Source organism: Anabrus simplex, chromosome 1 (genome assembly GCF_040414725.1).
Source record: "Anabrus simplex isolate iqAnaSimp1 chromosome 1, ASM4041472v1, whole genome shotgun sequence".
NCBI classification, from domain to species: domain Eukaryota; kingdom Metazoa; phylum Arthropoda; class Insecta; order Orthoptera; family Tettigoniidae; genus Anabrus; species Anabrus simplex.
The window spans coordinates 382,910,899-382,923,857 of NC_090265.1; the positions used below are offsets into that span (position 1 = coordinate 382,910,899).

Consider the following 12,959-nt stretch of genomic DNA (forward strand, 5'->3'; position numbering starts at 1 on the left):
AAATGAGGTTAGCTCCGTAAACAAAATTATTCATCCCTCCAAAGCCGTCTGACATACAAAGTTGTAATTTTACGAGAAGGTTCTTAGGTGCAAAATATGGTATACTTCAAAACATTTCTCCCCTAAGGGGTTTAGATGGTTGTTGACTCTCAGAAACACAATATCCATTCTTCCAAAATTGTTTCAGGCACGGACGTAATTTTTTTATGAAGAGTGTTCTTTTGTACCCTAGATGTTAACAAATATTAATAACATTCACACCTTAAAAAAGTATTTATTCCTCCATTACTGTTCAATGTACAAAATCAAAATTTCACAGTTTGGTTGGTTTTACATCCTAGATGTTGAATAAGGTAGGGTTTAAAACATTCAAATTCTTCTGTATTGGGTTCAAATGAGTGTTAAATCAGAAAATAAATAATCATTCCCCCCAAAACCATTTGACGTATGAACTGAGCGCCTATTTTACAGGCTTAGCTGACATTGGACTCACCAAAATGTAAAACTTTGAAATAATAACTTTCAGTTTAAAACCATAGCAATGCACGGGTATCTTGCTAGTAATGAAGAAGGAAATAGGGCAGCGGGTAAGTTACTATGTCAAGATAGACACCAAGCCAATGTGTACAACAATAGTGCAGGTCTTTATGTCTACTAGTTCATCTGCTATGAAGAAATCAAAAGAATATGAAGAGGTAGACCATTTAATACAATATGTAAAAGGAGATGTGGAACTTGAGTCAGTGGAAGACCAAGGAAGAAAAGGTAATGCAGTAGGAAAGTATTGACTGGAACAAACAAATGAAAGAGGCAGTCTGCTGGTAGATTTCTGCACTGACCATAATTTAATCCTTGCTAATACTTGGTTCAAAAACCCATACATTTGCTGTATACATGGACAAGACCTGGAAACACTAAAAGGTATCAAGCAGACATCATTATGACTAGGCAGAGATTCAGAAGCCAGGTGTTGGTTTGCAAGGCCTTATTAAGTTGTCATGAAATGCCATCTGACATTGAAGAAATTGAAGAAATGAAAGAATGCAAGAACATGGGATGTAGACACATTGAAGGAAAGTAGTGTGAAGAATTGTTTCAAGAAATATTGTTGCACAGGGATTAAATGAAGAGGATGAAGGAAACAAAAAAGATGAAGAGTTGGAGTGTCCTGAAAAATGGGATCAGTGGGACTGCTGAAGGAAAGAAAGTTAGGAAAAGAAGCAAGATCAAATAAAAATCAATAAAAATCTCAAGAGATACTAGACTTTCACCACCTGACAATAGAGTATAAGATCTGAAACATGTTTTGATGCTCATATTAAGCAACATCCTTGGGGCCACTCTCTGGAAAGCTTCGCACACCGCATTTTGCATATAATCATTTCCAACGTACCGCTTCCTCCTCACCTGTTCCTTGATGTAACCCCAGAGTTCGTTATTGGGTGTTATTAGATCAGGGCTTCTTAGTGGCCATGGAAGAGGAGCTGGATCATAGTCCAATCCTCAACCGATCCAGCAATTCTCAAAGACTGCGTTCAGATGTTGTTGAACAGCCACTGTGAAGTGAGCCGGCGCCCCATTGTGCTGAAACCAAATAATGTCTAAGATTCCAGCATTTTGCAGCTATCGCATGAATCAGTCATTAATCCTAAGGAGGTAACTATTCTGATTAACAGAACAATAAAAAGAATATTTGCCAGACAGATGTGTTTGTATCATTCCAGCCCAGATAATGACGTGAGGTGGGTTTTGCACGATTTCTTGAAAAGAAAAAAATATGTGGATTTCCTTTTCCTCAAAAGTAAACATTGTGACTACAGGAGCTGCGATAAATTGCACATTCATCGGTGAACATGATTTCTGCCTTCTGAGTCATTGTTAGGAATTGTTGCAGCATCCAACATAAGCATCAACACATCTCTTCAAATCATCATCCGTTAATTCGTTGACACTCGATGGATGCCAACACCTCATTTTCAGATCCGTTTTGATGTGTTTCCTCATGGTGGAGTCTGGTATCCCCAACTCTGACATACGTTTCCTTATGGATTTTATCAGAGATTGTTCGATAGATTTTTCCACATCATTACAAAGTTCAAGTCTGGTGGATGGTCTTCCACTTCTTGACACGTCGCGAACACTGTCCGTTAAGAAGGCTTTCTTTTCCCACACTAACAACGTCTTCTTTGTCAGTGTTGCTCTCACAAACATGCAACGAAATCGTCCCTCACATTTTTAATTGATTTGCCACTAATTTTAAGCTCATGAATCCACACAGCAACTAGCAAACATTCCTCAATCATATAATCACTTGTATCAGCCATTTTTTCAATATCTCGCCACAAACTGCTGTCAACAATTAAAGTCGATAACAATGGGTGTCTAACAATAGAAATTAATAATGAGTAGGGGTATACGGTCTTTGTGTGCACTCTGTATATTGATTTCAATTAAATTAATATTCATATTTAATATAATTACCCATGTGAATATGTATACAGTATAATAGCTGCATTCACAAGAATTAGTATTCAATCCTGGAATGGACTGATGAGCTGAACAAAACATGAAGCAGTGGTAAGTGAAATCTGAAAGTTATTTGAGGAGAAGGGGTTAATTTTGAACTTACGGTTTGTTAAAATGTATGAAACATTTTCAGTAGTTGCAGTGGTAATCCCTAATACTGCTATTTATATGTTATTTAAATTGACAGAATGAATATGTTAGCGCAACGCTCTAACCAACTGAGCTAATCGCTAATGTGGAGTGTAAAATGCCAACAAAATTCATGAAGACATTAGTTTTGCAAAGAAAAGTTTGCAGAAATGGCATAACTTGCAAATTTTGTCTCTCATTTCAATAATAAAGTTGTAATTGAATCAGAAAGAAAGATAGGAAGAAGTAAAGAACCGAGAAGCTTCCACAGCGTGACGTACTAGACTAGTGTATTGTGGAAGGTCGTGTTTGATAGAATTGCTACTAAATGGTTTATTCTTGTTTCAGACTCATTGGTAACCGGCCCAATACTTATACCTTCACAAAGGCTCTAGCTGAGAGTATGCTGCTCAAGGAGAGTGGGAACCTTCCTGTGGCCATTGTCAGGCCATCTATAGGTATTGTCAAAATATATAACTTATCTCAAGGAAACAATATTTTGTTTTCCAGTCGTACCTACATAGATATTTCTCAACTAGGGGATATGCAGGCATGTACATACAGATGGAATATTGCATGGAGCTGATAAATGTGTGTGTGAGTTCCCCACCCCCCACCCCCCTTTTTTTCTCTCTTCCCTTCTGCAATGCCCAGGCACTTGGATACAAGTTCATTGCATGTGATGATGGGCAGTTGGTGATCTTCATTTATTTGTGTTCACCATCTTTGGTAAAGGGGTTACTTTCTCCTTGCCACAGAGGCAAAGATCATTACGCAAGTATGTGTTCATGTGTCCAATATGATGACTGTATGTTATATGTTGTGTAGTGTGTGGTGGTGGTTGTGATGATGATATGGGAAGAGAGTGAGACTCGATGTCTTTGCAAAGCCTTCTCCTGTCGAATAACAACACAAAGTCTGCTCAAGACATGTTGTCCCTGTGCGAGGGACAAATCACCATCAACATGGTCACATGCCCTTGCTCTTTTATGAGCACTGCAGAGAGGTTTGGAATTGAACCTAGGCTCATTGTATGCTATCTAATGATTACAAATTGTACTCTACGATCTCTCCTATTCTTCTGATCAACATTCTGATGGTAAGAATTCTTTCCACTAACAGGACTCGAACTGGCTAACGGTGTCAGACCATAAAAGGTTTACACCTTAACAATCGTAGCTACCAGGTGGGCTCTAGAGATCTGAGAATGTTGTTTTGAAAATTTTTTTTAACATGATGTTTCATCCCTATTGCATCCTACATCTGCTCTAATCTGCTTGTCATATTCGTACCTGGGTCTACCCCTACCGTTCTTACCGCCTACACTTCCTTCAAAAACCAACTGAACAAGTCCTGGGTGTCTTAAGGTGTGTCCTATCATTCTATCCCTTCATCTTGTCAAATTTAGCCAAATCGATCTCCTTTCATCAATTCGATTCAGTATCTCTTCATTCGTGATTCGATCTACCAATCTCACCTTCAGCATTCTTCTGTAACACCACATTTCAAAAACTTCTATTTTCTTTCTGAGCTAGTTATCGTCCATGTTCACTTCCATACAATGCCACACTTCAGATGAAATTCTTCAGAAACATCTTTCTAATTCCTATATCAATGTTTGAAGTGAGCAAATTTTTTTTCTTAACAAAGCTCTTCCTTGCTTGTGCTAGTCTGCATTGCCCTCCTTACTTCTGCCATTGTTAGTTATTTTACTACCCAAGTAACAATATTCATCTACTTCCTTTAAGACTTCATTTCCTAATCTAATATTACCTGTATCACCTGCCTTCGTTCGAATGCACTCCATTACTTTTGTTTTGGATTTATTTTCATCTTGTACTCCTTACCCAAGACTTTGTCCATACCATTCAGCAATTTCTCAAGATCTTCTGCAGTCTCAGTTAAAATAACAAGATCATCGGCAAATCTCAAGATTTTGATTTCTTCTCTTTGGATTTTGATTCCCTTTACAAATTCCTGTTCGATTTCCTTTACTGCCTGTTCTATGTAAACATTGAAAAGGAGGAGGGGAGGGGGGACGAACTGCAGCCTTGCCTCACTCCTTTTTGGATTGCTGCTTCTTTTTCGAAGCCCTCAGTTCTTATCACTGCAGACTGATTTTTGTACAGATTGTAGATACTGTAATTCTTCGTTCTCGGTATCTGATCCCAGTCACCTTCAGAATCTCAAATAGCTTGGTCCAATCAACATTATCAAATGCCTTTTCTAGATCTGCGAATGCCATGTATGTGGGCTTGTCCTTCTTAATTCGATCCTCTAAGATCAGATGTAAGGTCAGGATTGCTTCACATGTTCCTACATTTCTTCTGAAGCCAAACTGATCTTCTCCAAACTCAGCTTCAACTTGTCTTTCCATTCTTCTGTAAATAATACGTGTTAAAATTTTGCAGGCATGAGATACTAAATTAATGGTGCGGTAGTTTTCACACTTGTCAATACCGGCTTTCTTGGGAATGGGTATAACAGCATTCTGCCAAAAATCGGATGGCACTTCTCCTGCTGCCCTTGCTACTTCCAAAAGGCTGCTACTCCCCTTTCGATAAACCATTCGTTAGTCTGGTCTGTCGACAGATACCTATCCAATATGGTTGCACCTGCGGCTCGGCTATCTGCTTCATCGTGACACGCAAGCCTCCCCACTGCAGCAAGGTCACATGGTTTGCAGGGGAGGTCTCATTACATATAAATGAAAAAAATCACACAGGTGATAGTGATTTTTGTTTTAAGAGGAAGTACAAGTAAGTAACCATCCTCTCTGAACAAATTACAGTAAATGGAGACAGAAACTAAAATAAAATCATTTATTAAACAGCAGACTTTTAACAATTAGTAAAAAGATAAGGAAAACAAAGAAAATATTTTATTATGGCAAAAAGGATACAAACACATCAAAGGGCAACATACGTTCACTGAGTAACAGAACACTTGAAATTTATATGGACTTGATTAATCCACTCTCACAAAAAAGGGAATGACAATATCAGCAGTATTCTTGTCATCAGCTAATAATATGAGTTTGAGTATGTCGTGCAGGCCAACATTGTGTCTTAGGTCAGAGAGATCTGCACACTCTGAGAGGATATGGCCCAGGGTGAATTTGGCACCACAGGAGCACACACTCCTCATTAGGAGGTAAAAGTGTGTAGATCTTCCATGACCTATCCTCAGCCTACACAAAACTATGGCCTCTCTCTGTGAAGGCCAGAAAGAGAATAGATGGGTGATGAATAGAATCAAATAAAGATACTTAGGAATGAAGACAACAATTAAGTGAAAAATATTGTAAAACAAACAAATTTAGAATATAAGATAGATCAGAAGTGCATATGGAAAATTATACACAGTAATGTGGGCTAGAAGGTACTCTGCTAGACATTTAAGGGATTAAATCCAATTGGAATTTTTAACAAGTGAGAATTTGGAATCATTCCTTTACCATCTGTGGTCAGAGACGCTGGTTTAAAAAAAAATTAATATCAATAAACATTGTCATATTGATGAAATTTGCTCTAAGCACATTCAGCATTATCTGTGTATGGTGGGAGTAGTTCTGTCACATAACATTAACAGGAAGTGAACATAAGGATCATTCCAGGCACATGTAAAAGGTGATCATCTTTTAAGTATTAACAGTTTGTAATATTCTTAGTTGGAATCATGGTATGTCTCTGAATTCTCTTATCTCTTATGTCCCATGAATTGAATATGTCATCACATCATTTCACTCAGGTGTTGAAAAACTGACAACTGCTGGAACATACATGTAGGCATGGGAGCTGCATGAGGGGAGTGCAACAGGCTACACTTCTACCTGCTTGCCTCATACAAGAAAAGTGGATTGAAGTGGAAAAATTCACAAGAAAAATAGTTTGTGTAATATAGAATATAATTTATGTAGTAGAACAGAAATTTAATGCATAAAAGTTAATAAACATACGATAAAATAAAACTTCAGAAAATTTAGTCAAAACAAATTAATGCAATAGCGTGAGCCTTCTTCGTTGCTATCTAAATTATGTTTGCCACAGTGTCAATTATTTCAGTATTCTCTTGCACACACTTCCCATGAACACTTGAGGATGCACGGTTCACTTAGCCTCTCATCTCCCATTGTAAACTTGTTATTAAGTCTTGATTTGTTACAGTGGAAGTTATTATTTTTCAGTTTCAATTTAGTTACTCTATAACTGTGAAGTCTTTCAGTCCGTTGAAACAAATTCATGTTAAAATAAATTTAGAAAATACAGGTATATAATCTGTTATTAAATGTTTTATTTTTTCAGGTATTTTCTAAATTAATTTCATCATGAATTAGTTTCGACAGACTAAAGAACCCCGCGTTTGTAGATTCCATGTCATGATGCTTAATAATGTACTGAATGTGTGTTCAGTAGTACTGTACATGTAGTCACTGGGAGAGTACAGCATTTTGATGGTCCCAGCTACAGCTGAGTAGAATGGCTTCACTTGACATATTAAATCGGCACACTTAAGGGATTCGTTTGAAGTTCATTCATATTTCCAGGCATCATGCCATTGGAATAAAATTTGGTACCTAAGATAATGTATCTGTAAGCTTAACCTCTCTCTATCTATGTGTTAACCTAACCGGCTGCTCTTCCCTACAGTGTGGGAAGTTTGAATTTGACAGCCACCTGTGGGGGAGGGGGCAAAAACTTACATGCTGGTTAAGAGTGCAAGCTTAACCTCACTCTGCCCATGTGTTAACCTAACAGGCCGCCGTTCCGAACTGCGCGGGAAATTTGAATTTGATGAAGTATAGCTTGCAGTGGCAGCTGGTGCATAAAATCAGTTGTGTGCTGTAACCCATCCCCCCTCGAAAAAATTCAAATTTCCTGTGTGCTGCAACGTTATTAGGCAACCTATCTGTGTCGTGACGTAAAACAAATTGTAAATAAATAAAAAATAAATTGTAAAACCAATGAGGTTAATATTATTTGTATGGGAGGAATTGGTGGTGGTAACAATAATTCAGAAGAATGATAGGTATCTACTATTTTTACTATTCAACAAACTTACTTCCGGGCCTCTTAGACTATTAAACAGAGTAAACGAGGCACGTCCCAAAAGTAATAACAAAAGAACACAGATCATGTGTTAATTTAAATGAAACACATTTATTATCACAAATAGGGAAGAAATCTGTCCAAGACTGGCATAAAAGAACAAATAAATAAGGATATGGGAAATCAGTTACTCACATACATGATGTTCAACAAGGGTCCATTGAAACGGAGTGTTACGCAATCTCATATTTCTTTTGTATACCTCTAGAAAGCATGGTAGAGAATCTGTTTTTTAATATAATATTTCTCTCACGACACAGAGATCACAGAGCTTAAGATCAGATCCTAAAGTATTTCTTTCTCGAAATAAAGAAATAATCATCCTAAGATACATCGTCAGAATCTATACTCTCACATTTTTTTTAAACCATCCCTATGGAGATTAAATCCCCAAATAAAATCAAAGATGCCAGCGAAATCAAGACCGGCTGAAAAGAACAATCATGGAACACACGAGAGTAAACAAAAGTTTTGCCATAGTAACAATAAACAAATAAATCAATCACGCAGCAGAAAGGCGTAAAATTGAGGTTAAAATCCAAAACAAACAGGTAAATTGGCTAGGAAGGCAAGAAATTGAAGGCAAAATGGGAACAGTGATGATGATAACGCACTCACGCGCACACACACAGAGACCAGCATATGAAATATATTTTACTAGTCAAGTATAATGGCATGACACACAGCGATTAAGAATCGTGCAGCATAAAATGCTTCCGTCAATGGCTCATTGCAAATAGTTTGATCTGAAGGCACATATCAGAAACCTGGATTGCCACAAAAGGAGCATGGTACACCCACTCCAAACACACAACGTAAACAACTTACTTGCTGCATAACAAGTATTCATATCATGCAGAAAGACAAACATTAATCGTTCAGTATCTGCGACAAAACACAATGTAGAGCACGAAAAGACGTCGAAGATAAAGAAAAATTAAAGGTCTCCAATCAAACGCAACAAACAAACCCACAACGCACATGAACAATCGGGCCGATACGACCTCCTTATAAACAGGCTTACTACCTATGGCAAACCGAGAATGATAGTAACCAACATTTTAAACTGTGAATGATAGGAACGAACATTACCTCAAGAAGAAGTAGTCTTAGTTCCGATTTCAAACTCTGAGAGTTGTACAGGATAAAGTTTCAAAACGTTTATAATACCTTCTGTAAGAGTCGAAAACCACATCACAAAACAGTCTCCATCTTATAGTTCATTCTCACCGCCCGACTCTCAAAGATTACACAACATGTAGATAAGATAGAAAGAAATGCTTTGGTGATCCTCATAGCATGAGCTGCCATTTATCTAAATAGGGATAAATTACACATCGGGCATGGCATTCATGATACCAAGCAGCCATGACAGGCAGACATAAGACATCACGTAAAATGCGGTATCTGAAGAATATGAAAACAAGACGAGTCGGTTACGAGATGTGGCTCACTGTGCATTGTATTCCCAGGCATTTAGCATTTTAACTTGGAAGATTAGCTATGGTAGGACAGTCCTGGAATTCATTTCATTTAAAATTGTCACCCTTTCTAATTATTCCATTTCAGTCATTGGAACTTCTGTCTGAATTTCCTAGGAATACATATAAAAGAAATAGTCTCTTGTTGCTCGGTATATCTCATTTTTCTTCATGTGTCTATGTCATGTACTTCTCAACCATATTCACACTGCAGTTATTTAAATTATTTAAGATATCTTAAAAGAGTTTTACTCATCAACCTTGGTTTCTTGCATATCTGCACTCATGTCAGTTTGGTTTTCTCCCTTAATGTGAAGCTTTTGCTTATGCATCTAGGGGGAAAAAGACACCACAGACTAAAAAAAAAAAACGCATACCAGAATTTTAAAGCAATGTCTACATTATGTACAGAGTAACTTTACTGTAATGCAAAATAAATTTTAGTATTCTTTTGTCTTATATCTAATACTTAATGATTATATGGCAACACAAAGTGGAGCAAAAGAGGCTGTGCAACAGAACACTGAAATATATACTGATTATAATGGAAATATTTATGTCATTATCAACAAACTGTCACTACAAAAATAGCCTGTTTTTCCCTGTACATTTCCAAAACAAAAACGTGCAGATGTGATACTTGGTACGTTTCTAAAATATACAATGTGGTCGGAAACAGCGTGAACCGGGTTGAGCGTTAGAGGGATGGCCATACTGATAAATAATTGGAAAAGAAAAATTTGATATCTCACGCCGTTGTCATTTTATTAGTTTCTGAATGTAGCCAGTCAGATCACTTTGCGGGTGCCACGAACCTACTACGCTGGCGTAGCAGAGAGAGAGGCGATACTCCCACGTGGCACGTCCCAGGTGGCGGCTAGGGGGTCCTAACCGGCTTGCCAGCGGACTTGAGGGAAATAAAATACCTCTCGCGGACCAACACACAACCCTCTGTGGATGGGGGACTCAGAGGAAGAATTCACCCACAGTATCCCCTGCATGTCGTAAGAGGTGACTAAAAGGGGCGACCAAGGGATGATCAAATTAGAACCATGAAACTACTTCTGATTAGTACCACCACGCAGGGAACGCCATGGGTCTCTTTTACTTGCGCGTAGTACCACTATGTTCAGTACCAAATTGGTTTGTGATTAGTAGGAAACGAGTGCGCGACGGCTTTTACAGTACTTGTGATTAGTAGCACTCTATGAGCAACACCATGGGATGACGAAACCCATGGTTCTGGCTTGCCTATGATTAGTAGCTGCTATATGAGGAACACCACTGGATAGTACGAGTCCCTGTGGTTAGTACACTTATGTGATTAACACCATAGGTTTGCGTTGCCTGTAAATGGTGCTGCAATGTGCGAAACAGCATAGGTTTGTAATACGTGTTGGAATTTCATTACCTGTGAGTAGTACCATAATGTGTGGAATACCGCGAGTACGCTACTCTTGATTAGTACCGCAACATGACAAATACCATGGTTCTACTTTTGTAGCTATAAGTACCATTGTACTGGATTTTAGACCCCTTTCGACTAAAAGTATCATCGATTCAGTATTGTGCTCTAGAAGCAGTCCCTTGGTCAGTTCTACGCCCGATTCTGTGCATGTGAGGCACTGTGGGTCGGTTCCACTGATCGTTTTAAATTCATATCCATCCATCCATTCATTATTCGTCCTCACATTTTGAATTGTGATCAGTGGATGTTTTTTGGGCTTTTAATTTGCCATTTCATTTCATCTCATTTTGTACCATTAGGGGCCGATGACCTCGATGTTAGGCCACTTTAAACAACAAGCATCATCATCATCACTTTGCGGGTGAATTCATATGGGCTGTGTGAGGTGGTGTTGCTAAATCTGAACGTCCCTTAAGACTGGCTTGAGAGCCATGCCAAGAAATCAGCATCAAACACCCATATTGTGGATTTCAGCCAGTGTCACAGTAGCACACTTGCTATGGCGCGATCCAGTCAGCTCGGAAGTCTGTGTTCCAATCCCTACCCAGGCGAAGTTTTTTCTTCAATTGATGCCCTTCATATGAATAAGGACAACAAATATTATTAAATAATTAAAGAGACAACAACAACAACAACAATAATAATAATAATAATAATAATAATAATAATAATAATATGGCTTCGTCTACTGTGTACAGGCATTTTAATTTGGTTGCCGGTGTGTCAGTTTTGATGTTCTGTTTCACTCTACCAGATAGCAGAATAAACTGAATATGTGTGGTTGAGTTTTAATGAATTTTGTTGGGTAAATACCGAATGCGTCATGAGATGTTTTACATCATATGACATGTAGTGTCGAATGGAATTCGTTCCACCCTTCAAAACTCTACTACCTCTGGTGGGTTTCAGTCCGCTCTCTTGGAATCTAGAGGCCAACACTCTGCCTCTGATCCACAGAGAGAGCTATTAAGAAGATAGTATGGTCAAGCCTACTGAGGTTACGCCTAGAGAGATCCAGTGTCCTAATTGCTTTTCTATAAGCCAGTTGTAAAACAGAAAAATCATTTGGAGTACTGGAATATCAAATTGTAGTTATTTTGCTATCATGTTATCTTTTTTTACTCTGTGCCTGTAAAGTGCCAGGGAAGGGATTCAAGGCTCACATGTGGAAGGGGTTCTGGAAGCGACAGTAGCCATGAGAATTCTCTTTGTTCTCATGGTCAGTTATCATCGCAATAAGCGAGAGGGAGGTGCACCCCGCCATTGCACAACACATGATAATAAAGTTTCTCATCAATGAAAACGTTAATGTGGCTAAAATTCATCGTCCTTTACTCCCACAGTTTGGGGAAAGAATGCTTTCATGGGCCTGAGTGAAATATGGCTGTAGAGAGTTCAAGAAAGGACGTGAACTTGTTGAAAACCTGGTCCACCAACATCGCCCCCACACAAGTATCATACCAAAAAGCATCAGAGCTGTTAGGGAACTTAATGAACAGGATAAACACGTCACAGTGCTTGAAATTTCTCAAGAACGTTTCATAAGCTGTGAGAGTGTCCAATTAATCATTCAACAGGAGTTGAGGTTGTGAAAACTGTCAGGTTGTTGGGTTTTGTGGTTGCTGACTGAAAAGCAAAAGGCTGAGTGAGTTGTACTTTCCTGCATGCTCGTCGCACAGTATGAAGAGGAAGGTGACTTTTTTGGACAAAGTCATCACATGCGATGGCACTGTACCCCGCAGTCGAAGAGGGCACACATGGAGTGGAGGAGTGGCAAGCGACCGCCAGTGAAAGCCAAGATGCTGTTGTCAGCAGGGAAGGTTTTGACCATGGTTTTTTGGGATTCAGGAGGTGTCATGCTGATAGATTTCCTCCAGGAATGATGGATCATTACTGCTGCCTGTTAATGCGACCTTTTCACATTTCCTCCAAGAACAAGAGACCTTTAATGCTGCCTGTTAATATGACCCTCTCAATCAAGTTCAAGTTACCTTCTGGTTAAAAAGGGCGCAGTATGCCAATCGGAGCTCTGTTGATTCTGTTTGACAGCGCCAGACTGCACACTGCAGCGACAACAACAAACCAAAAGTTGGTTGAAAGGGATTGTACTGCTCTTCAACATCCACCCTAAAAGTCCTAACAGTAAGTTTAGGTACATCCCTACAAAGTAATATATCAGCTCTTGTCGCTTTGAAAACTAGGTTTTTCAGTGAAAACCAGAAGACTCTGCATTTATCCATTAATCCA

The 12,959-nt window shown here is 38.6% G+C and overlaps 1 protein-coding gene across 9 annotated transcripts in view; it reads left to right on the forward strand.

The window, feature by feature from the left end:
- LOC136856813 (putative fatty acyl-CoA reductase CG5065) overlaps positions 1 to 12,959 on the forward strand; it is a 619,576-nt gene that overhangs the window by 555,576 nt on the left and 51,041 nt on the right. For all 9 annotated transcript variants that reach the window (XM_068224968.1, XM_067134943.2, XM_067134938.2 and 6 more), the window contains one exon: positions 3,004 to 3,113. In XM_068224968.1, the coding sequence (XP_068081069.1) occupies positions 3,004 to 3,113 (110 nt within the window). The remainder of the gene's footprint in view (positions 1 to 3,003; positions 3,114 to 12,959) is intronic.